The 25,110-nt window shown below is 41.0% G+C and overlaps 2 protein-coding genes across 2 annotated transcripts in view; one reads left to right on the top strand and one right to left on the bottom strand.

Moving 5' to 3' along the window:
- sync (syncoilin, intermediate filament protein) overlaps nt 1-25,110 on the bottom strand; it is a 28,825-nt gene that overhangs the window by 1,556 nt on the left and 2,159 nt on the right. The window contains exons 2-10 of the mRNA XM_077507027.1: nt 22,128-22,182; nt 15,073-15,227; nt 5,859-6,891; nt 3,803-4,079; nt 3,377-3,486; nt 1,431-2,570; nt 485-696; nt 211-418; nt 19-143 (exon numbers count right to left, since the gene is read on the bottom strand). Of these exons, the coding sequence (XP_077363153.1) occupies nt 19-143; nt 211-418; nt 485-696; nt 1,431-2,516 (1,631 nt within the window). The 5' untranslated portion in view covers nt 2,517-2,570; nt 3,377-3,486; nt 3,803-4,079; ... (1 more) ...; nt 15,073-15,227; nt 22,128-22,182. The remainder of the gene's footprint in view (nt 1-18; nt 144-210; nt 419-484; nt 697-1,430; nt 2,571-3,376; nt 3,487-3,802; nt 4,080-5,858; nt 6,892-15,072; nt 15,228-22,127; nt 22,183-25,110) is intronic.
- Nucleotides 7,606-25,110, top strand: part of nhsl3 (NHS like 3) — a 30,626-nt gene continuing 13,121 nt past the window's right edge. Inside the window, exons 1-2 of the mRNA XM_077507022.1 lie at nt 7,606-7,653; nt 9,012-9,340. Coding sequence (XP_077363148.1) covers nt 9,115-9,340 — 226 coding nt within the window. The 5' untranslated portion in view covers nt 7,606-7,653; nt 9,012-9,114. The remainder of the gene's footprint in view (nt 7,654-9,011; nt 9,341-25,110) is intronic.

The following is a 25,110-nucleotide window of genomic DNA, read 5'->3' as shown; positions in this document are numbered from 1 at the left end:
CAACACGATCTATCTCACCTATAAAGGAGGACTTGTTTGGAAAGGCAGTCTCGCAACTCTGCTGCCTCTTTGTTTTTTCTTTTCTGTATGCTCAACTCCAGCTTCAGCTCTCTGCTGCTCCGCTCCAGACAACGGATACTCTCCTGAAATGGTGAAAATATACTTGGAATGTCTGCTCTGTTGCGCACGTTCCTCAGCATCTCATGTCACCTCGTACTGCCCGGCGTCCTCTCTCCTCTGTATGTGAACGAGTTTGAGTTTCTCCTCCAAGTGAGCCCTCTGCAGCACCTGCGTTTGCAACTCCTCCCGCAGGGGTCCAAGCTGGGCCTTGAGCTCACGGGTGTGCTCTTTAGCTTTTACAGAAGCGCCAGTCGTTGTCTCTTTCCTCTTCTGAAGGGCCAGCACAACAGGTTCATACCTGCAGGGACAAGATCGGAGCTTGAGGAAATAAGTCTACTGGGAATTGGTGAGTGAAATCCAGTACCTGTCCTCAAGGGCTTTCAGGCTGTCTTGCAGGTACTGCTGGATGTCCCCGCAGGAGTTCCTCTTGGACTGCTCTTCCTGCGTTGTGCTGCTGGTCTGGCTTGCTCTGCAAACGCAAAGCTCCGCTCGGAGGTCCTGGAGATGTTGCTGATGAGCCGACCTGAGCTGCGAGCCCTCCTCGGTCATCTGAAGGAGCAAGGTCTGTAGGTTCTCCTGGAGGACGGAATGAAGGGAAGGGACATTGGGGACATATGTCAAGACTCTTAGGGCTATTCGGCTTTTGGGTCACTTGGAAAGAAGGAAAGGGACATTGGGGACATACGTCAAGACTCTTAGGGCTATTCGGGTTTTGGGTCACTTGGAACGAAGGGAAGGGACATTGGGGACATACGTCAAGAATCTTACAGCTATTCGGCTTTTGGGTCTCTTGGAACAAAGGGAATGGACATCGGGGGACATACGTCAAGAATCTTAGGGCTATTCTGCTTTTGGGTCACTTGGAAAGAAGGCAATGGACATTGGGGACATATGTCAAGACTCTTAGGGCTATTCGGGTTTTGGGTCTCTTGGAACAAAGGAAGGGACATTGGGTACATATGTCAAGACTCTTAGGGCTATTCGGCTTTTGGGTCACTTGGAAAGAAGGCAAGGGACATTGGGGACATACGTCAAGACTCTTAGGGCTATTCGGCTTTTGGGTCTCTTGGAACAAAGGGAAGGGACATTGGGGACATACGTCAAGACTCTTAGGGCTATTCGGGTTTTGGGTCACTTGGAACGAAGGGAAGGGACATTGGGGACATACGTCTAGAATCTTACAGCTATTCGGCTTTTGGGTCTCTTGGAACAAAGGGAATGGACATCGGGGGACATACGTCAAGAATCTTAGGGCTATTCGACTATTGGGTCACTTGAAAGCAGAATATCCTGACGTTTTTGTTTCCTACCTCCTCTCTCTTCTGGAGATCCATTTCATGACGCTGCTTGTTGAGGGCCGCCTGAATGTGCGCACTTTCCTTGGCCTTGGCGAACAGCTGCCTCTTTAGCTTGCGCATCTCGTCGCGCAACTCCTGCTTCTGCATTTCCGCCTTCCACACGCGCCGCTCCTGTTCGGCCAGTTCCGACCTGAGGAGCTGCACCTCCCTCTTCCGTTCCTCTCTCCGGTCTTCCTCTTCCTTCCTCAGCACCGCCATCAACTCGCTGACTTTGCTTGAGATGTTCGCGTCTGTTACTTCTTCTTTCGGGGCTTCCTGCCGCCTCAGCTCCAGCACCTCCGCTAGCAAGTCCTTCCTCTTCCTCTCTAAGCACTGCAGCTCCGCAATGCACTCCTCCATCTGAGACGTCAGCGTCTCAAATCCGTCCACTCCAAAACTCATTTCCATCTCCAAGGATTCTGTTGGAAATTCTGTGGCATTGACATCATCCATTTCGGAAGTACACTCGACTGTCATTGATGGCTTGGAGTACTTGAACTGTTGGTCGTGAACATCCAATTCAGACCTGGAAACATTGAAACTATCCTCTGTAGAGGCTTGACACTCCTGGTGACCAACTCTTAGGCTCTCTAACGTCTGATCCTTGACTTTGTTTACATGCACATAATCCTGATTCGCCTCAAAGTCGATGCCAGCCTCCTCCATACAACTCTCCAGCATGGCCAACATCCCCATCAGTTGACCTTCGTACCGCACCATAGTGCCGCTCAGTTTGCTACCCGCCGAAGTGATTGGCATGTGTTCTTGGAACTCTTCTGTCGTCTCCATAGTGTTCCCAGTGCTACTTGTGGAAAAATACGGCGACGTTTCTCTTTCACCAAGCATCTCTTCTGGGCCCGCCTCGAGCGGGATAACAGCGAGGTCCTCGCAGCTCTTGAGTAAGTCGTCCATTTCCTGCAAGTACGGCCCCATTAAAGAAGACTGACTCATGTGCGTCCTTGTAAAAGCCAGAGTGGACCAGTTGCTCTCGGGATCCCCATTCTCTTCTCGGATGAAGAGGGGTTCGAAATCAGACGACGGATCGTTATCGTTCTCCATCACGAGGCGCTAATACTTGTAACCGCTGTTTGCATCGACTTCACGATCCATCTCCTGAGAAAAGGAAAAAGAAATGAGAGACTCAGTTTTAGGGGTGTCAAAATTAGTGTGTTAATTTTGAGTTGATTTAAAGTTCGTTTAATGCCACTAATTTTTTTTTTTTTTACATGGTATTAACACATTCACTGCCAGCCCAGAAAAAATGCATTGCATGATTTGACGTCTTTTTCCGTCAAAGGCAGTGAATGAGTTAATGACTGCCCCTTACTTGGAAAGCCTGGACTGTGGGAATTCCAGTTGCAATGCAGCAGATACGTCCAAGTCACAATTTAGCAGTAATAAATTTTATAATAATGCATTTATTTGTGGAGACTGGGGTCAAGTATTTTACAATTTTAAAAATGTGCTCTTCATATGAAAATAAAAATGCACCATCTTACAAATGCAATGATGCCATCTAGTGGTAGAAAAATGACCTCAACACAAATCAATATCACACTCGTTTTTTAAAGTACAGTACATCTTTTTTACTTTTAACTCAGTTTTGTCATTGGGATGATGTCAATGGGTTTGACAGCAAAATAATTCAAAAGTAAGTTTTACTGTAAGTCTCTGTTCAAATACTTTGGTAGCTAATATCTACTTTTGTTTTGTTTCAAGAATGCTATTTTCGATTAGACAAATGATATCTTGTCAAGACCCAAATGTTTTCAGTTGCCAGCAAAAATGGAGGAATTGGCTACTTTTGGAGGAGACCATCTTGGAACTGTCTACAGGTTGCTACTTGAGGAGCTAACAGCAGCTAATTGAAATACAATGAAATGCAGCATGTGATACTGCATAAAAACAAGAAATGTTACCGATGCAGCTGTCCACATGTGCTAATCCACGTGCAATGAAGCTCAGTCTATCATCTGGGTATGCGGAGCAGGGCACAGGAGGGTTCCAGCTGGGGCTATTCCGACGACAGCTGAAAAAGCTTGTCGTTGGTCAGACGCTCGTTTCAAACATGCATTCCCATTGAGCATCAGCCAACATGTGGCACAAGACCACACTTGACGAGCTGGTGATTATCAAATTGGATTGTCCAACTCTGGGCAACGTTAGGTCCTCTTCTTTGAATAGAAAAAGTATCATTGAGCAGCTAAGCTATATGCACAACCGTCGTGTTTAACCTCGTAGAACTTTTGACGCTATGGTTTACATTTAATGTTTGTTAAAAGTTGAAATTTCTTCCAGCTGCTCCATTCAAAATCAACTGCAATGTATCAATCAGCACTACTTACTTGTTATTGAACTCGCAACTTTCCTCTGCTTGGGGATGAATCCGGGTGCAGTTCAAATGACAAAGCAGAATGAGAGGGTATCATGTGTGGGAGGGGGTATAAAGCTCCGGAGTACCCCCCCCCCTCTCGATCCCCTCCTCGGTCGTAGTGCAGCTATGTGTGACCATGACTACCTCAAATCTGTTTAGGTGTATTAATAAACACAACAGGCTGGGCGAGAAAGAAGAGCCGCAGCGGGAGGGCCGATCCATCTTCCCGGAAACAAGAGCAGGTTGATCTGAAACAATGACACAAACAGGATCATTTGCCACATGAAACAAAGTGTATCTAGCTACAACATCGTTTTTTTGTTTGTTTGTTTTCAGCGTTAAAAAGTTTCATAAGCACTATTCTCAAAGCTTTACAATGAATAATCCCCACAAGTGATGTTTATGCGTGTGCATGTTGATGACTGATGATGGCGCTCAGGCTTCAGGATTCCAGCCATGCCTCCTCATTATCGAGCGGTCTTTAAATAACTCTTCATGTACATGTGTGGCTGCTTCCCTCTGGGAGGATCCATTTCCCCTCAACTTGTGACCCCTACAATAAAAGGAGAGGGCAGGCGGTGCTCTCCGACCACTCTCGGGCAACGTAATAAGGATGAGTTGCAGATTCAAGTGGAAATACGGGAGTAGGTATCCGTGCTAAGCAGGTGTGGATTGTTGAAATACATCTTTGAACACTTTAATCTATCATATTGGACCTATACATACCAGAAAGTAGTCTGACCCCATTTTTAATGCCTTGTCATTTAGAGATTGCTTTCTAACTGCTTCCACTAGAGGGTAGTACAGGACACGCTAATTATTATACATGCTTCTACTACACAAGATGAAAATACACGCAGAAGCAGTTAAACCGCAAATCAGTCCAAATCTGACCAAATTTTAGATTTCAGGCTATTTTTTTTTCTCTTTTTTTTTTTGTTTTTGTTACACCATTTGTGTGTCAGTATTTTTAGTGTCTGTGATTGTGTACCTTGCCTGGACTCTCAAACAAAGTATGTATTCTTAGATATACTCCTGCTCACCAATGAACCCAATGAGGACAAAAATATTTTAAAAAATGTATGGAAGGATTGTTATTGGTCTATGATTGGCTGGAATTTTGCAGATTTTAACACATAAATTAGTGTTGTTCCGATACCGTTTTTTGGCTCACGATACCGATACCCAGCTTTGCAGTATCGGCCGATACCGATACCATACCGATACTTACGTTGTTTTTTTTTTTCCTCAACATGAAAAAGCTGTCCTGCCATTGGTTCAGAGCATTCAAGGGCCAATAGGATATCTTAGATCGGCATGCAATGAACATGTCACATATCAGTGAATGTCATGCACCAGCAAGACACAAGATGCTGCATCCAAAATCCTATATTAGCTTTGGAATTAATGGTATCGGCATGTTACTTGTGAGTTGTGACCAATACTGATACCACTGTTTTAATGCAGTATCGGCACCTCTGCTGATACCAGTATCGGTATCGGAACAACACTAATATATATATTTATAAATTATCCTTTGTTTACGGATGAGAAATTCACCTAGTATTACTTTGGCGCCCTCTTGTGGCTGAAGTCAATTGCACAAACAATGAGTTCACTTGAACCACAATCTACTCACAGTTTTTCAACATTTTCTTCAAGTATCCACAATATTTGAAAGTCCTGTCATCCGGTTTCCATGACAACAATGATGTCACGCGTGTTGTTCACCCTCAGTGTGTTTTGGCAAGTCTGGACTTGGGAGATTGTAGTTGTACATGACATTATGTCCGCGGATTAAAATGATCCACACTGAGAAAATCTTTTGGATCGAGGTGGGGACGACTGTGTGAAACTCAGGCGTAATTTTCTTTTCTTTTTAGGAGGAGGGAGGGTTAGGTTTTGGTTCAGAACTGAATGTCCTATACTGAGAATAAGACTGCAAACTAAACACATCATGATTTAATGAAAAATAGACTTTTCCCCCCCAATTAATTCTTACTCAATCGTGCTGTTTTGATAACAACCTGAAAGAGGCGTTGTTGAGTTTCCAGGGTGTCACCGATGACGTCAACGCCTGGTCTTAAACGACCCCCCTGCGGACGGACGGAAAACAGATGCGTCGATCCTTTGCAGACAGAGAGGGACAAAAGAGAGAAAGACAAGAGCGGGGATGGAAAGCTGCAGCCTGTTTTGGTCCCATCACTCGGCCGCAAAATCGCCACACCCTCCCAGGAATTCCTGCCGCAAAAATATTTCATGTCATGTGTTTTTAAGGGAGAAGTTAAAATAGTTTGCTCAACTGAAACTCACTGATAAGGGGAGGTTCATTAAACACAAATCACAACAAGGAGTGGATTTAGAACTCCTAAAAGATAACCTAGAAGTTTACATTTTACCATTATACACTGCTCATCAGGGCAGCATGGTGCACTAGTGGTTATATGTCTGCCTCACAGCTGAGCGAATCTGGGTTCGAATCTCTTGGCGTTTGTTTTTCTGTTCGAATGTTCTCCGTGCGCTTGCAAGACTCGGAGAGATTCAAACCCAGATCCCATTCACTGTGAGGCAGCTATGTCCACCACTAGACCAACATGCTGACCTGTTGTTCTGAAGTACAGAAGTTTCTTTTACGTTTTTTAAACTGATATGGATCCCTCTGAGTCAGAAATAAAGAAAAGGTACAGAGAAAATATACAAACTGTCATGACTGTGTTTTGTTAGTGGCTAGTGTATGATTTGAACTGATGCAATCAGCACGTAACCAGCAACTAGTTTCAACTGGTCAGAAGCTACGTGAAGTTAGAAGCTATGTGATGTCGGGAATCTTTAATTTCTTTATCTGGTCAGAAGCCAATCAGAGAAAGCCATGTCAGTCCTGTTTCAGCGACCTATCAGGGTTACCCATATGTCTGGCCGCAGCCAATCAGATCCATTCGCTGACTATATAAGTTGGTGCCGATTTATTCCTCTGTCCATCTGCTCCTCTGCTCAAGTTAGGTCCATGCCTCTGGATCCATGATGCCTTCTCATTGTTTCTGGTCTGATCGTGAGTGCGTTCTGAACAGACAAGATTTGTTATGCGAATAAAGTGTTAAAACTCTTATTGGTGTCTTCGTTTCTGGGATCCAAACCCAGAACATAACACAAACTCCACAAAAAGGAAATCCAAATGAACTGTTGTTGCCAATTTTATCCACTGGAGGGCGCACTGACAACCACTTAAATGGCATTCTGATATTTATAGAGAAAAAAATACTAAAATTACAAAAGAAAATTACAGTTTTGATGCATTTTCACCATCATCCATGACTGACAGTGAACTTCTTGGGTCCTCCCCGTCCCCGTCCCCTGTTGCCCTGTGAGTCTTGGTCCACATGCAAACCAGATGAGCAACATCCACCCACCCCACCCCCGTCCGTCCGTCCGTCCGCCCGCCCAGCTGCATGAAGTGACGCTCACTCGTCTCCACTCCCACACCCAGATGTTGTGAGCGTGTGTACAGTAACTACATAGTGACAGGAAAAAAAACAAAACTGCTGTAATATTTAATCGCGCTTGGCGTGAAGTCACCTGATTCCCGAGGACACTAAAAGTGGGACATGAATTAGATTTGTCTTATTTATTTATTTATTTTAAGGGGTGCAAAAATGTCTATAAAAAAAAAAAAAAAAAGAGTGGAAAGAGAGGCCGGATTGGTGTAGATTGCATCTCTGTGAGATGTGGGAGGAGGAGAGGGAGGGACTGAGTGTTCAGAGACGCAGGATGGAACTTCAGTCTCACACACGCAAGAGCGAAAAGCTGCAGAGTGGACCCGTGCAAGTAAGTTTGATTGACTCGTTTGCGTTTAGTTCACGGTATAGTCATACTATCGTTACGCCATGCATGTACTGTATGTTTAGGCCAGTAAACATGTGATGGAATACTCCTTCATGGGGCTCCTCCAAATAAACACAAATGGAAAACAGATGGTAAACAACAGTTAAAATTTGGAGTTGAAATATTTCCCCAACAATTCAAACAAACATGTACAGTAAGTTTGTTGATCCTTTTCGAGTTAAAAAAAAAGAAAAAAGAAAAAAAAGTGTCATGCCTCCATGGAAGAGTACCCGCGATGATAACCACAGAACTGGAACTGTAATTTGTTGTGGCGTAGTTAAAAAAATGAAAGGGAAGGAAAACGGCTTTGCTTTATATTAGTGCACAATGCAAAACGTCAAGAATGTAAGCAGCATCGCTTGGTTATTATAACCAAAGAAAATTTGGACCAACACATGTAGACAGATAACACATAAATAATTGTAATGTATTTTGATGTCACTGAATCCAAAAATGACTTCTTTTTTTTTTTTTTTACTCACTAAAGTGGCTAAACATTTTTGAGATATTCCATATTCTCTTTTCAAGGATGTCCGTATCGTGTTCTTTAATTTTTGATGCGTTATCATGAAACACGGCGATTGTTATCGCAGCGAGCCTTCCATATCGTCACACTATGTGAAAAACATTTGTATTTTATTTTTTTATTTTTTTTATGTTTCGGGGATGAAACCGAATGCAGACATCCTTAAAAACAAAAATTAAAAAAATAAACGGGGGGGAATGGACAGTGTGTTTCACATAAGACCTTCCATACATCCATTTTCTTGAATGCTTATTCCTCACAAGGGTCGCGGGGTCACATAAGACCTTTTTTTTTTTTTAGAAAATGTACGATTTTAGGCAATATTATCAATATATATATATATATATATATATATATATATATATATATATATATATATATATATATATATATATATATATGTGTATATAAATCGACAAATGTAGTCCTTTGCCACCATCTTGTGGTATCTATAAGCAATTACGAACCCTTTTTGTGGAGGCGTTGGCTGCAAGCGGAGTTTTGCTATTCGTGTCACTTTTATTTTACATGTTAAAATAATACAAGACATATTGTCTGTGCAAGGTTCGACGATGGCGACAAGACAGGGAAAAGTGACGTTTTTGAATTTGGAACAACTTGGAAGTAAATCGGGTGTCAACTCCACTTTGGATGTTCCACTGTAAAATCCGGGATTTGCTTCAGTCAACTCATCAAATTCTTTCTCAACGTTGTCATATTTTCCTTCTATCCCCCCCCTCTTGTTCTCATTCTACTGATTTCATTGTTGTCCCAGGTGGTGACCAAGTCCAAGTTTGTCCAACTTCCGCAAACATTTGGATCTTAAACTGACTCGCCCGCGCTCGTTGAGAGCTCGCCGGGCTCGACCTCCGTCCGCCATGTCCCGGAGGAGGTCGACGGGCGACCTGGTTCCCTGGGACGTGAGCGAGATCGTCGGCCGCGAGGCCAAGGCTCAACGCGGACACAGGAAGCCGGGAAGCTCCCTGGGGCAGGCCATCAGTTGGCTGAGGAGCAGCCAGAAGAGGAAGAAAAAGACGAAGAAGAGCGTCGATAACGGAGCGAGGCTTGCGGTTGATGGACTTCAGAATCAGGACGCTGCAAAAGGTGCGACACTATTGTTTTTAACTCATCCACTCCCAAAAACGTATTTATACGTTTTTTTTTATTTTTTTTATGCAAGAGCATACAGAAGGCTTTGGTGCAGCTTCTGACATGAAGACGTGGCTTAAAACAATGGTAATTACTACAAAAAATGGCCAGCAGGTGGCGGCAGAGTGAGATCAGCAACAAGCTCTTTTTGATAGTGTTTTCACCAGGAATGTGAATATCAATGAAATGAATCTATTCTAACTGCTACAAAACGGAAACATACAAAAATATAATTTTTTTTCCTGATGAAAGAAAAGACTCGAATGTTCCTTTTTGTAGGTTCCATGTTTTGATAGCAATAGAACTCAATATTCTGTGGGGCTTTTAAAATCAGTCAAAATCCAGTAAAACAGCTGGGAGCAAAGCGTGTTGCTTCAGTGAAAATGGCCGGGAGTGAATGAGTTAAAATGGGACAAAAGTATAGTTTTCGATATTGGCAGCCATTTTTGATTAACCTTTGACCCATAGAATACCGACATAAACATTTGAATACAAGTCTTGCAACTACGCCACTAGGTGTCCCAATACTTTTCCAAATGTCTGCTATGTTGCCGTGTGACCTCGTACCCACGATGTGCACATGTAGACGGATGCCGATCTCTAAATCCCCCTATTTTTCCCCCCCTCCCAGTCCGCTGACGCGTTTCGCTTGTTCGGCAGCTCGGAGATTACGGCCGCCGTGGTCCTTTCCTGTTTTTGTTCCACCTCAAAAGCCGTCCGTCCCTCTCACTTGACTCTCTGTAGGAAGCGTCCCACAAGCGCTGGAAACGTTCAAAATCCTCATCGTGCCTAAACTGGCGGCGGTTTTGCAACGCGCGTGGGTGGTCATCAACAGCGGCTACTTTTGGAGAGCGTGGCAAACTTCAGAGGATGTGGTCACATGATTACGTGGGAACCATATTACTCTCACAAAAACATGACATTGTCATACTCGAACAGGCAAGATGTCTGCTCATGCGTTTAGATTTCAAGGACGGTATAACGCTAAAAAAAAATAGTGGATAGGTTTGTTTTGATTATCAAAGACATTTTCTATATATAAATGGCACTAAAATGGGTGGTTCCCTTCTTACTCAAGTGCCTAATTAAACCGTCCAAATTGCATTCTATCACCAGATGCTAACGCTATATAAGGAAAAGTTAGAGGTGTGCCGGTTGACCCCAAATCACAGTTTTGAGTATGTTCCTTGGTTTTCGGTTCAAACGAAGTGCTTGTGGAAAGAGGAATATATATATATATATATATATATATATATATATATATATATATATATATATATTATTTTATTATTTTCTTTTTTTTAACATAATAAAACAGTGATGCAATACATAAAGAGTCGGGAGGATGTTTGGCACACAGTAGACAATTATTTAACCTTTTTAATGAAAACAACAAAGCCCAAAATGTTCCTGCAAATCTTATTAATTTTGATGTATTTTTTTTTTTTAGCATGTGTTTACATTAACAAGTTTTAGTTTTAATTTTGTCTTAAAAGATTTCAGTTTATCTGTACACAAACTAAACAATCTGTCTCAATATCGCCTGAATTGGTCAAACGCACGTTCTAAAAGTTATAAATCGATTTGATGTTGCTGTACATTATTTATATATTATTAAATTTATATAATAAAGTATAAATTAATTTAATAATAATAACAATATAATATAAAATACACACACACACATATATATATATATACATATACATATACATATATATATATATATATATATATATATATATATACACACACCCACACAGACAGACAGACAGACAGATAGACGGAAAGATAGACAGATAGATAGACAGATAGACAGATAGACAGACAGACAGACATCTTTCTGTTGTAAATATGTAAAAAATAAATGAATAAAAATCATTTAGCATTAGCCATTTTCAGAACTCTCTTTTACCGTATACTATATGTATTTTTGATTGCTGACAAGTTTATTCACATTTTAAAATGACAAAATAAACTCAACAACAAAAATAGTGCTACAACAAAAGTTGAATGGAGGTAAAAAAAAACAAAACAAACAAAAAACTATAATGCTTTCCAGAACTTGTTCTCAGCCATACTGTTTTGCATCACGTCCTCCTCTAACGCAAAAAAGCCTCGGAAAGAACCTTCTTTATCGTGTGCGTAGGCGTTTGTGCGGCTAAGACCTACTTAGCAAAAAACATGTCTTTGTGTTGCGTCATTCCACTGACTTCACTGTTGTCATCCTGGCACCGGCCGCTCGGAGCCGCCATCCAAAGCTCGGCGCGACCGAGCTGGCTACGCTTGACACACATTCCTCTCCCGTGGAAAACGTTTGAGTTGAATTCCTGGCTGTTTGGTGCGAGAGGGTGTGTGTGTGTTTTGTGCGTGCGCGCAGCAGGCGGCCTCGCCGCTTGGTTGCTGGAAGACGGACGGAGTTATGTGATGGAGACGAGAGATTAGAGCGCATCACAAAGGCGCATTCAGAACTTTGAGAGGATTCTTGGGGGGGACCAGCTTTCAGTGGACTTTTTTTTTTTTTTTAATTAGAGCGCACATCGACTCATTACTGCATTCCATGTTGCTATATTGCGGTTTTATACTTGTGGTTTTGTGTGTGGTCCAATACCTTTATAGCGTGTTTAAAAAGTTTGCTTGAATGCATTCAAGTGTGTTCAAAACATTTGAGAGAAGTCAAATATATTTTTGATCTTGTCCCAAATTATCACAATCATTTTAAATTTATTTCTACAATATACGGGCGAGAAGCTACTGGAAGACAATGAGGGCAAGAGGAAATGGCAGAGAAGGTCCCAAACTAGTAATTGTCATTATTATTGATGAGAGAGAATTTACCCGTGAGTATTGTTGTATGCTCACTTTGGATGTGTTGCTGCTATGCTAGCAGTTGTAATATACGTGCTAATTTCCATTAGCCAATTAATGGTGGTTCATATTATGGGTTAGCATTAAGCTAGCAGATTTTCATTTGCAGAAAATACATGCCTAGTAAAAGTATTAGAGAACTTTTTGACCTTTTGCCACAAATTATTCATTCAGGATGGCTGAATAAGTTCGCACGTCCTACTTTATAGTCTTAAAATATCGTATAAATTTGATTCCACTGCACGATTGTGTCTCACTTGGTTTTAATTCTTCATTTAAAAAAAATAAAATCAAATTTTATATTTTTATGTTTAAAGGGATACTTGACTCACTGAGCCATTTTCAGCAGTAGAAAGTTAATATTGTGTCTATAATTAATGTGGTAACTTCAATTATTTTTCATGTACAATTAATACCTGTAAAAAGTATTTATTTTTATTTTTTTTACTTGCTGTCGACTGATGATGACATCACCTGTGCTGAGGAAGCAGGTAACGACCAAACATGGCTCACCTGTTTTCTGGGGTTGGTCAGCTAACTGAGCCATGATTGGTTGTTACCTACTTCCTCAGCACAGGTGATGTCATCATCAGTCGACAGCAAGTGGAACAATTAATTTTGAAGGTATTAATTGTACATGAAAAATAATGAAGTTACCACCTTCATTGTAGACACAATACAGACTTTTTACTGCTGAAAATGGCTCAATGAGTCAAGTATCCCTTTAAAGCCTGAAAGGTGAAAAAGTTCAAGGGGGCTAATACTTTTGCAAGGTGCTGTATATGGTTTAATGTTTAAATATTTAAGTCTCTTTTGTGCACACTTTGCATATGCAAGAACTGCTCGAGCAAGTTGTTGATGTTACAATATATGACAACAAGAAAAAAGGAATAGTTGACAAAGTGTTTTGATTCATTTTAAAGTGTGTTTAAAATGTGTGAGAGCGGTAAAACAAAGAGCGTATCAGAGTGTATTTGCGTGTGAGTGGCGTGATGCTAGGCTTTAGGCGGCGCCTGGCTGGAGCGCACTCATTACATCACCTGCATGCTCATGCACACACACAAGGAAGCTGCCCAGCGCAGCTCATCTTTGCTGCCTGTCTGAATGGTGAGGTCATTTGTGCACAAGCGCTTCCATTCGCCATCCGTGCGTGTGTGTCGGTTGCCATTGTTTGGAACTTGTGTGATGTTGTGTGTGTTTATTGTGTCACATGAAAATCATATGTGCTACAAAAGGATTTTGGGGGTCATAGCATTAGGAGTCATCATAATTTTGTGCTATTTTGGTGTAAGGTTTTACAAACACAACATGCCCTCAAAACGCGACTAATAACAGACATTAATCGTCAGTCCAAAATAATGATATTTAACCAAGAATTAATTTGCAGGCTGGCAAAAGCAATTAGGCCATTTTTGTTGTGACTGTGTTTCGGGTTGGGTCATTGGGTCATTGTGATGCTGTCAGTTACTATGCAGTTGCTATGGTCTTGTATTTGTCCCTTGTGATGATGGTGTTGTCAGTTACTATGCAGTTGCTATGGTCCTGTATTTGTCCCTTTTTATGACGATGTCAGTTGTTATGCAGTTTCTACGATCCTGTATGTGATGATGGTGCTATCAGCTACTATGCAGTTGCTATGGTCCTGTATGTGTCTCTTTTGATGATGTTGTCAGTCACTATGAAGTTGCTACGGCCCTGTATTTGTCCCTTGTGGTGATGTTGTCAGTTACTATGCAGTTGCTATGGTCCTGTATTTGTCCCTTGTTATGATGATAGTTACTATGCAGCTGCTACAGTCCTGTATTTTTCACCTCTGATGATGTTGTCAGTCACTATGCAGTTGCTACGGTCCAGTATTTGTCCCTTATGGTGATGATGTCAGTTATTATGCAGTTGATATGGTCTTGTATTTGGCCTTTGTCATGAAGATGTAGTCAGTTGCTATGGTTTTGTAGTTGTCCCTTGTGATGATGATGCTGTTAGTTACTATGTAGTTGTTACAGTCCTGGATTTGTCCCTTGTGATGATGTTGTCAGTCATTATGCAGTTGTGAGGATCCTGTATTTGTCACTCTTATTTTGTCTTATAGACCTTTATTCTGTCATATAGAATTTAGCATGAGCTAGAGTTGCAAAGTGACATTTTTGTCCGTATGTCAAGGTTTCTTCTATGCAATCTGTCTTCCATGCCAGTTTTCTTGGTTAAGGATTCTTTGTCGAGGTTTCTTCATTTTTGAGTTCATCTGCCTCCAGTACCACTCTCTGTGGTTACTTTGTATTTTTGGATATAAAGACTCTGTTTTGTAACTTCCGTGTCCTGTCTGCTTTTAGGTCCAAACTCACATGACAATTTGAGCTGATCAGAAGCCAACTTCCAAAATCGATGGTGAATTGGGGACAAGCGGAATTGATAGTGAGGTTCAAAACTATTTCTGACAAGTAGCTAAAGATGAAGTAAACAAAACAACTATCACGAAAATAGCCACGTTCTTGTGGACAGGAAATGAACGCGGGTCTCTTAACTGAACTTGCGGCGACAGCTCGAGCGCCTGCGCGGCTCAGTTGGCGTGCGCCAACTCATAATGTGAGATTACAGAGCCGCCCAAAATAATTGAAGAGTCCCGTGTCTCATTATGAAAGTGTGATTTTTTTGTTTTGTTTTTTTGCTCGTTTCCCGAGTTGACTGCAGGGCTGCTTGAAAGCACTTGAACAGGTTGGCGAGCATTTAAAAGGAGTGTGAAAGTTTAATGTGAAGCGCACACAAAAGCCTTTGTTAACACACACACACAACACACACTTTGATGAAGAAGGTAATTTTACCTGGGTAAGCAGATACCTCGAGTCCCCATCCATCACGCCCGTGAGGTAAACGTCTCCCGGGAGACGACACCGTGAGGCGCCTGTTGCCATGGCAGCAATTGAGTCGGTCAACAATGACGTCAACCTTATCGTCATGTCGTCGTTTATTTACTCAACTGCAGAGAGGAGAAGCCATTTAATTCTTTCAACAAATAAATGACAATTAGTGGTGACATTACAGTAATGATGTAATGAACTCATTCACTCGCCGCCATTTCCACAGAAGCAATCCCGTTCGCTCCCGGCTGTTTTACTGGATTTTGACTGATTTTGCAAGGCCCACAGAATATTGTGTTCTATTGCTATAAAAGCATGGAAGCTATCAAAAGAAAGATTAAAGTCTCTTCTTTCACCAAGAAAAAAAAGTATGTTTCTATCTGTTTCCGTTTTGCAGCAATTAGCATTAGAAGAGAGCTAAGTTTCATCAGCTTTCACAAATCTATTTAAAATTGTAAGCAATTGAGCTTTTCTTTTAGATGGCCCTGGTTGATCTCCTTTGCTCTGCTGCCACCTGCTGGCCGTTTGTGTAATAACTACCATTTTTGCAACCGTTCTTTGCAGTTGAGAGGGTGCATCAAAGCCTCCTTTATGCTCCTTTAAGCAAAAAAAAAACAAAAAACAACCAAAATAACGTATAAATACGTCTTTGGGACACTTAGAACATTTAAAAAACGTATTTATACGTTATTGGGAGCAAATGAGTTAAAGAGAATGAAAAGAATTAAATCAGTTTTGTCACTTTTTTTTTTTTTTTTGCTTCAATACAATGGACTGTCTCATATAAAAGTAGTAGTCTGGTGCCATCTGAGTTTCATTTATTCAGGACGTAGCCCTGTCTAATGGAAAAGTAGTGCTTTGCCGCCATCTCGTGGCATCAAGAGACAATTATCTACCTTTTTTGCAGATAACTTCAATTAGCCAGAGCTGCTCAAAACAGTCTAATTTCAACATGACAAGAAAGCGTTTGTAAGGTGTACTTTCATTTTTCTTGATATCATTTGCACTTGTGCAAGTTACACGGCAGTTGATTCAGCGTTGAGGCAGCTGGAAGACATCACAAGGGAGTGGGAGGCGAGGCGGTAAACATATGCTGAGTATATACTGTGTATGTCAAGTCTGACCGACTGTGTGTGCGTGCGCGTGGATGTTATATAAACTGCCGGAGTAGCCACACCTGTTGAATCCTGCGCGTACACGCTTTCCAAATGTCTCCTGGGAAGCCACAAAGTGTGTTTTCCTGCATATTTAGCCCATTTGAAAACAATTATTTGAACAAGAGTGGACTGGAGTTTGCCCCTCTCGCTTCAAGACGTGATTAATCAGCAACAATCAATTCAAAGTGCATATTGAATAAATGCCTCAGAAAGTGGATGGATGGTTTGTTTTGTAATGACACTGCCTTGCCACAAGGTCGCAGCGCTGTGCAGATTGAGATGACATGACTTGAAGAATAGATGCACTGTAGCAGTCATGTTCAAGGTCATTTAAGTTCACCCACAATGATTAGTCCTGTCATTATTTTTGCAGCCAACGTCATTGATCCGGCAGGTTGTGCACATGCGATCAAGGCGTTTGGTGTGGTCACCTTGGCGACCACTTTGAGGACGCCGCACGCTTAATGTGCATCGCAGAGCGTGCCGGGCTTTGATCACAATGTATCTGGGCCACACTCGCACTCCAAACGGCTTATGGCGCCGAATGCGATGCGCGTTTCGGGCGTGGTTGCGCTGGTGAGCTCCATCACGTCTCTCTCGCTCGCTCGCTCCGCGGCTGCCATTGCTGATGACTTCGCAAGCGCAGGCAGTGGAGGAAAGCAGGAGTGATGTCATCTCACTCCTGTCACTCCTTAAGGAGGGTAAACATCCAAAACGCAGAAATGGAGACTGTATCTCTGAAGACTCTCAGCCTCAAGCAATAAAAAGGGTGGAGGGGCTTATAAATTCTTCACCGAGACGCAGAGCAGCTCCCCCACACACCCACCTCCTTCTCCTCATTCTGTAAATCTTCTTTTTTTATGGGAGGCTTTTTATCTAGTGGTTGAGACACGATCGGGATGACCATGATTTCATCCGTCTCGCCTCGCCGCCATTTTGTTCTCCGATGAGGAATATTCCCTTTCATACGATGCGATGTGATACGTCTTCGGCGGCCGCTATTGATCAGTGTATTGGTCTTGGACATCATCAGGGTTCGCAGTGACCCTCACACAAGATTCTTGCTAGGAATGGAAAGGAAATGGATGAGCAGGAGATGAAAACGGGAATGAAGGAAGAGCATGAGAAGTTGCTTGTCGCCTGTCAATCCATCCATCCTTCTAAGAAGTGATAGAAGCACATAAAAAGATGCTAAGTACCACCATCGTTAACAACATTAGCAAGGTCGCATTCACTGCCATTGATGGCTAGCAATAGTAGCATAATTATAGGCAAAGTCATATTTATTCCTAAAAAGATATTTATCATACCAAGCAATGTAACCAAACACGAATGTTCTTTGCAGTGATCGGCCTATTGATTGTGCTCATGCAGTTCCGTGACAGAGACTCTCCACGCTTCACTTTTTCAGCCACAAAATTAATGTAAAATTATATAAATATGAACAAACAATATACTGTATGTATACTATATTTATATTAGTACGACTACATGTCACTTCGTAACTGGAAACACATTTTTTTTTTTTTTTTTACGCAAAAGCCTGTCAAGACTAGGGTCATGCCAGGGTTATGTTTGGGTCATGAAAGGGCATGACAGGGTAATGTTTGGGTCATGCAAGGGTTATGCTGACTGTGACTAGGGTCATATAAGGGTTATGTTTACTGTCAAGACTAGGGTCATGCCAGGGTTATGTTTGGGTCATGCAAGGGCATGACAGGGTAATGTTTGGGTCATGCAAGGGTTATGCTGATGTGACTAGGGTCATATAAGGGTTATGTTTACTGCCATGACTAGGGTCATGCCAGGGTTATGTTTGGGTCATGCAAGGGCATGACAGGGTAATGTTTGGGTCATGCAAGGGTTATGCTGACTGTGACTAGGGTCATATAAGGGTTATGTTTACTGTTATGACTAGGGTCATGCAAGGGTTATGTTTGGGTCATGACCGTGAGGTCAAGTGTCTGTTTTGAACTGATGTAATCGGCATCTACTTTCAACTGGTAATATGCTATGTGATGTCAGGAATCTTTCATCTCTTTATCTGGTCAACAACCAATCAGATAATACCATGTCAGTCCTATTACCCACATGTCTAGCCACAGCCAATCAGATCGATTCGTTGTCTATATAAGCCGGTCTGAGAAGTGTGTGTTTTTATCGGATTATTACCTCTGTTCCTCTGTGCAACTCTCGTTGTTTCTCGTCTAATCAAGTTTGTTTTGTTCCACGCCTCTCGATATGAAAAAAAATAGTTAAAATCTTATTTGTGTCTGCGCTTTTGGGATCCAACCTCAGAACCTAACAAAGCCTCCATTCATTTCGGTGGCAGAGACTCTCCACGCTTCGCTTTATCAACCACAGGGTACAAATGGAATTATAAACCCAGATTAGTATTATAACACATGAAAACAATTTGGAGTTAGGTCAGCCAGCTATTTTTAACCAATTTTTGTACGCAGATTTAAAAAAAATGATCCCAGTTTTTCTCTATCACATCAAGTTTTTTTAACTATACACGCCTGTTTTCTGAAAAAAATAAAAATAAAAATACTATACTTGACTGATATGATCTTGTTCTATAGCAATGAATATGAAACAGGATGGACTGCTTTAGTTTTTATATAGCACTTTTAACTACACCATATGGTGCTTTTACAGTGCCTCACGTTCACACAAATTGGGCTTCAGTGTCTTGCTCAAGGACACTTCGACATGGACACCAGGGGTGAGGCTCGAACCCACAACCTCACAGATTGGGAGACGACCACTCTAGCACTGAGCCATGCCGCTGTCTCAATTGTGACTTAAACTTAAGTTACCACATAGCTGTGGATGAGTGCCATCGTATAACTTACTACAGTCTTTCTACAGCCCTTCAGTGACATTTTGCTTTCGTGGAAGGTAAGCTGTGGAGAAAATAAACTGACTGCCATTTTGGAATCAGCGGCAACTGTAGTTTTAATCAGCATAACAATAAAAGATAACAGTTTTTTTTTTCTTTCAAATTCAATTGTAACGCATAGTGCACAGTCCTTCGCTACATTGCGGTTGACTTATTGTTGATTCAGTGCATTGGATATTTTTTTTATTTTTTTTTTTTGTAGAGAACAGTACAGTTAGTCAACAACGACATGTTTCCGGTAAAGTCTTTAGTTAATGGAATATGGCCTACCGCCTACTGCTAGTTAGAATGAATAACAGGTGGTTGATATTTCAATCACTTTATTAAAAAAATATTATTTTTTTTTTAAATAACAAAATACAGTAAACTGAAGCACATTCTTAGCACACCTGAAAACTAAAGTGGCCAAACCTATAGGCAGATATAGCCAGCCAATAGCATGACCTCATACGCTCACTTAGCCTGATTTTTATTTTTTTTATTTTTTTTAGCCCGATTTAATAGCTTGCATGACGAACAACAAGCTTGTATCATAACTTTTCCCATCCTCCATGATGACTTTTTTAAAAAAAATTTATTTGTGTCACACCTCAGCCTTCCGACAGCGCCATTGATCGCTGGAGTCTCCCTAGCGACGGATGTAAATCATCTTGTGAGCTATACGCACAATCAGCTGTGAATGCTCCGCTTGGGAGAATGGGAGGGGCGCTTGCCTATTCGCACACGCGCACACTTCATAGTGGATGCTGCCGTCTCCGTCTCGAGCAGCTGGATTCCGAGTCCCGTCAGTCGGCACTGATTCAGCACGAAAGAGGGGCTGCGGATAGTGGATACATGGCCATGGATATCCAGGACATCATTTAGTGGCGGGGGGGCTTTAGGGGAGTGCCCCCCAAAAAATGGGGAACAGCGTCCAGAAGAGGAAGAAGGTGGAGACGGAGAAAAAGCCCCCCGTACTCTGTGAGAAACCAAAAGGATTCTGGCTGATAAAAACAGGTAATCCCTCATCTATATTTGATATGACTTCTACCAAAATGAATGGAAAACGGACGGTGTGGGAATGGAGCTCTCAGCTTGGGAATAACAAGTTGCGCTGACCTGACTTTCACATGAGTCATCTTTCTGCGTGCTTCCTTGCTTGTTGCACAAGTTTGGGTGTTGTGTTTTGCGTAGCACCATTATCCCTGGCGGGAGAACACGCAGCTTATCTTATCCCGCACGGGCGCCTGCGCCAACAGCCCCTCGAGCGACAGTCGAGCACAGGATGAGCAGGTTTAACGCGCGCTTTTGTGCTGACGCGCAGATTGGCGGATAAGGGGCTTTCTTCGCCCTTTGTCGTCGCTAATGATGTGCTTGTTTAGCATTTTTGTTAATATCACAGGAGCGCCTTGATTTACAAGTTTAATTTGTTTCATGACTCTCAAGTAGTTGTATTCCAAATCATTGTTCATCATTGAAATGAATGGAAGTGTTGTTAATTTGTTCCTGACTCCAAAACATAACATGTATTTTTTTATATATATTATAATATATATGAAAAAAAAAAAAAAAAAAAAAAAAAAAACATACCGTAATGACATGGAATACAAATAGAATGTAAAGAAATTAATCCAATTTTGCCATAATTTTTGCGTCAATTGCCATTGTTCTAATCCTTCCGGTGTGCACGCCTCTGCCACAAGGGGGCAATATAACGCAGCGACACCTGAAAATGGCCCACAGAAACCTGCTGTTCTATTGCCTTGGGCTTGTGTTCAAATAGCCACCAATGCTATTCGTTAGCTCATCAATGATGTTTTGCAGTCTTTGCTAGCATTAAGCTAAACAAACTTACAGCAAAGCGAAGTCTCTTTCAGGATTGTTCACTATATGTCCAATTCATGCTTGTTGTTAACCGCTGCTCGACTCATTTATTCATTTTCAGCAGTAAGAAGTTAATATTTTGTCTATAATTAATTTGATAACTTCATTAAAGAGCTCGTCTTAACGTTTTTTACTTTTTAATTGAAATTAAACGTTTTTATTGTGCTGTATTTCGATTTTTCATTCCCATGTTTTCTGGTGATATGTACAGTGCTTTGATTAAAAGCGCTCTACAAATAAAGTTTTCATTTTATTTTTGTAATCATTATTATTATGAGTAGTAGTAGTATCATCATCGTCATCATCAATGACATCACGTGTGCTCAGGGCTCAGGTAACAACCAATCATGGCTCAGTTTACAAACAGGTGAGCTGTGATTGGTCAGTACCTGAGCTCTGAGCACACGTGATGTCATTTTCAGTCGAGAGCAAGCGGAAAAATGTGTTGTTTTTTTAAAAAGTATTAATGGAACACGAAAATAATGACAAAATACCAAATATATATATAAAAAAATATAAACATAATAAATATATAAATATAAATTATTGCTGAAAAATTGTTCGTAAGTTGAAAAACTGAAGTCAGATACCACTGAATATTATAATTATTAAAACAATTTAGTTATTGGCAAAGCAGCAACATATGATACGTGGTGCACACAAACTAATGGGTTAAAAATATTAATACCATCTCTGCGCTTGCATCTCTTGCATTAATATTTCATCATAATAAAGTGGGTGATATTTATTCCATAGAAACAAGGGCTTCTAATGGGAAAGTGGATATAAAGCAACATCGTGTTATGGTTTGACCTTAAATAACAATTCCGATATTACTTGAGAGTCTGCTGGCTTCTAATCAGGAGGCGGTTACCAAGGTAACCATACAGTGCCTACTTTTAATTAGTGTTGATGTAGAAGATGATGTAGAGACGCTCTAGAAATGAAAGTGTAGAATTAATAGAATTCCGCAAGTAATTTATGTTGTAATTTCCGATGGCAAAGCACTACTTTTGTCTAAATGACACTCACTGACTCACTTAAACGTCATTTCTTTGCACAAAAATGCCTCAAAATGAAGCTCCTCAACTCACATCTTTCAGGACTTGAGTCCGAGTCTTGGGCAGATGGTCTTGGACTGCGCGTGACCTGGTTAAAGACACACAAATTAATCTTTTTTTTTGGACACCGTCCTGTACTTTTGCAATCCTCACGCCATGCAACTTTTCACATGAAATGAAGGCCACTCACTTCCTGTTTATCTGCTCTATTTCACCACGCACATAAAAACACATAGAGCAAGAGAACATTGCTTGATGTTTTCTTTTGCAATGTCCTTGACCTTGAACGCTTTGTTTATTTATCGTCTACCAATCTGGGACCATGACACCGTTGAGCTTTACTGAGTGACTAATCACAAAACGCGATCGTGAAGCAGAAACATGCAAACAGAAGTAGGCCGGGTGAATGCAAAGAAGGAGGTTCCAGTCAGGGGAACACATCAGGAGGAAAAAAAAAAAAAAAAAATGTGTCCGACTTGGCAGCGAAGAAATATCTCCGCTGTTTTCATTGTGGTGGCGTCTCGCGATATTCTATATTCCCGTCACCCCCGCCGGGTTAGGCTCCGCTGTAATCCTTTCGAATAGTGTAAAGCGAGGCGAAGACGCTCGCTTTGATGAGCCCATTCACTGCTGGCTGCTGTCAAAGCGGTCGACTCCCTGCGGAGAACTGAAGCAGATCAAAAGAAATGTTTTTTTTGTTTTTTTTTTTCATTTAGGCCGTACAGTCTTCCGACTTTAAGATTCTGCAGCGATACGTGCACAAATGGTGAACTAACAGTACCCTCGACTACAAGGTCAATGGTGGCAAAGCACTACTTTTGTTGAAACAAAGCTCCTCAGCTAACTTCAACTTCAGGTATCAATGATGCCCCCTGGTGGTCGAGGTGCACGCATCAGAAGGAGTCCCATAAACAGCGGTGATACACTCCAAAACAGTAGGGGGCAGTAGTAAGCAAGTGCTAACTTAGTACCACATTATTACAGGGCCCCCAAAGTAACATTTTGGGGAACAGTGAAATATGAGAAACTTTCTCGTTAAGATGTACGGAAGTGTAGAGTAAACATTTTTGGCTGGCGAGTATGTTCGAACATACTCGCAAATACGTTCGAACATCGTCACAAATACGTTCAAACATACTCTCAAATATGTTCGAACATAATCGCAAATACGTTCGAACGTAGTCGCAAATGCGTTCAAACATACTCGCAAATATGTTTGAACGTACATGTAGGCTACATGCTACAAAGTTAGCATACCTTCCCATAATGCCACGGGGCATTATTTGCGCATGCGCAAGTGAAAACAAAACCCAATTTTAGGCATTTGGGCCACATTACCAATTCATTTGAAAATTAAGTAGACAAAAAAAAAGTGTTTATTCGTAACTTTTATGATATATTATGTCTGCCGTGCGTGATTTAGGTTCGTCATTTTTCGCCCCAAAATGCAATGGGGTATTGCGCTTGCGAATACCCCGTGGCATTATGGGAGGGTATGCTAACTATGTAGCATGTAGCCTACATGTACGTTCCAACATATTTGCGAGCATGTTCGAACGTATTTGCGAGTATGTTCGAACGTATTTGCGTGTATGTTCGAACGTATTTGCGAGTATGTTCGAACATACTCGCAAATACGTTCGAACATCGTCACAAATACGTTCAAACATACTCTCAAATATGTTCGAACATAATCGCAAATACGTTCGAACGTAGTCGCAAATGCGTTCAAACATACTCGCAAATATGTTTGAACGTACATGTAGGCTACATGCTACAAAGTTAGCATACCTTCCCATAATGCCACGGGGCATTATTTGCGCATGCGCAAGTGAAAACAAAACCCAATTTTAGGCATTTGGGCCACATTACCAATTCATTTGAAAATTAAGTAGACAAAAAAAACAGTGTTTATTCGTAACTTTTATGATTTATTATGTCTGCCGTGCGTGATTTAGGTTCGGCATTTTTCGCCCCAAAATGCAATGGGGTATTGCGCTTGCGAATACCCCGTGGCATTATGGGAGGGTATGCTAACTATGTAGCATGTAGCCTACATGTACGTTCCAACATATTTGCGAGCATGTTCGAACGTATTTGCGAGTATGTTCGTACGTATTTGCGAGCATGTTCGAACATATTTCAATACGTTCGAACATACTCGCCAGCCAAAAATGTTTACTCCACATTGACAGCTCTACGCTTCCGTAAAGATGAGAAACGTCTCATTTTTTAATTTAGCAGACGACAACAATTCAGACATTGTAAATATTTTTCAAAGGCAACATAATTGATGACTTGCAAGCAAATTTATGAATTGTAATGAAGCAAAATTTTTGTAGTCATAATAATAACAATAATGACAAATGATGCTAAAAGCCATGGTGCCGCTCAGTCGTGCGGCTTGAATGTATTCTCTGTCTTCACTATAAAAGGACTCAGTGTTGGCCACATAAGTGGCTTCCTGCGTCTCCAGCAAAATCCAATTAAGACGTCATACCATACTGTTAAACACACTCATCTGTGTGTAACCTCGCTTTTCGACATTAAGAGTTGATTTTTTTTTTTGCCTCAAAATAATATAGCTTTATTATTGGCAAATTATGACTTTATTCCAAAACGATGGCTGTTCTCAGATAATTGTGTAAATTTTTGTCAGCCAGGCACTTTAATCTCATAAAAACGCATTTTTAAGTTGTAATACAATTTTGATTCTAATTGGAAAATTACTTCACTATTTTGATAAAATGACATTTTTTGACTTGATTCTCATTAAAAAAAAAAAAAAAAAAAGGAATTTGGTGAAAAAAAAAAAAGACTTATTTTTCAGTTGTATCATATTATTAGAAATTAATACAGTGCAGCTGTTCTCATATAATTGTGTTTTTAACAATATTGTCACTATTTTGTAAGATTTGCATAGTACATACTACATTTATGATCGTAATATTAGAACTTTTATGACAATTTATTTTTGGAAAATTCGGGTTCTAAACTTTTTATTCTGACATTACCC

This window comes from Festucalex cinctus, chromosome 19 (genome assembly GCF_051991245.1).
Source record: "Festucalex cinctus isolate MCC-2025b chromosome 19, RoL_Fcin_1.0, whole genome shotgun sequence".
Lineage (NCBI taxonomy): Eukaryota > Metazoa > Chordata > Actinopteri > Syngnathiformes > Syngnathidae > Festucalex > Festucalex cinctus.
This window is presented reverse-complemented; position numbering and strand designations above follow the sequence as displayed.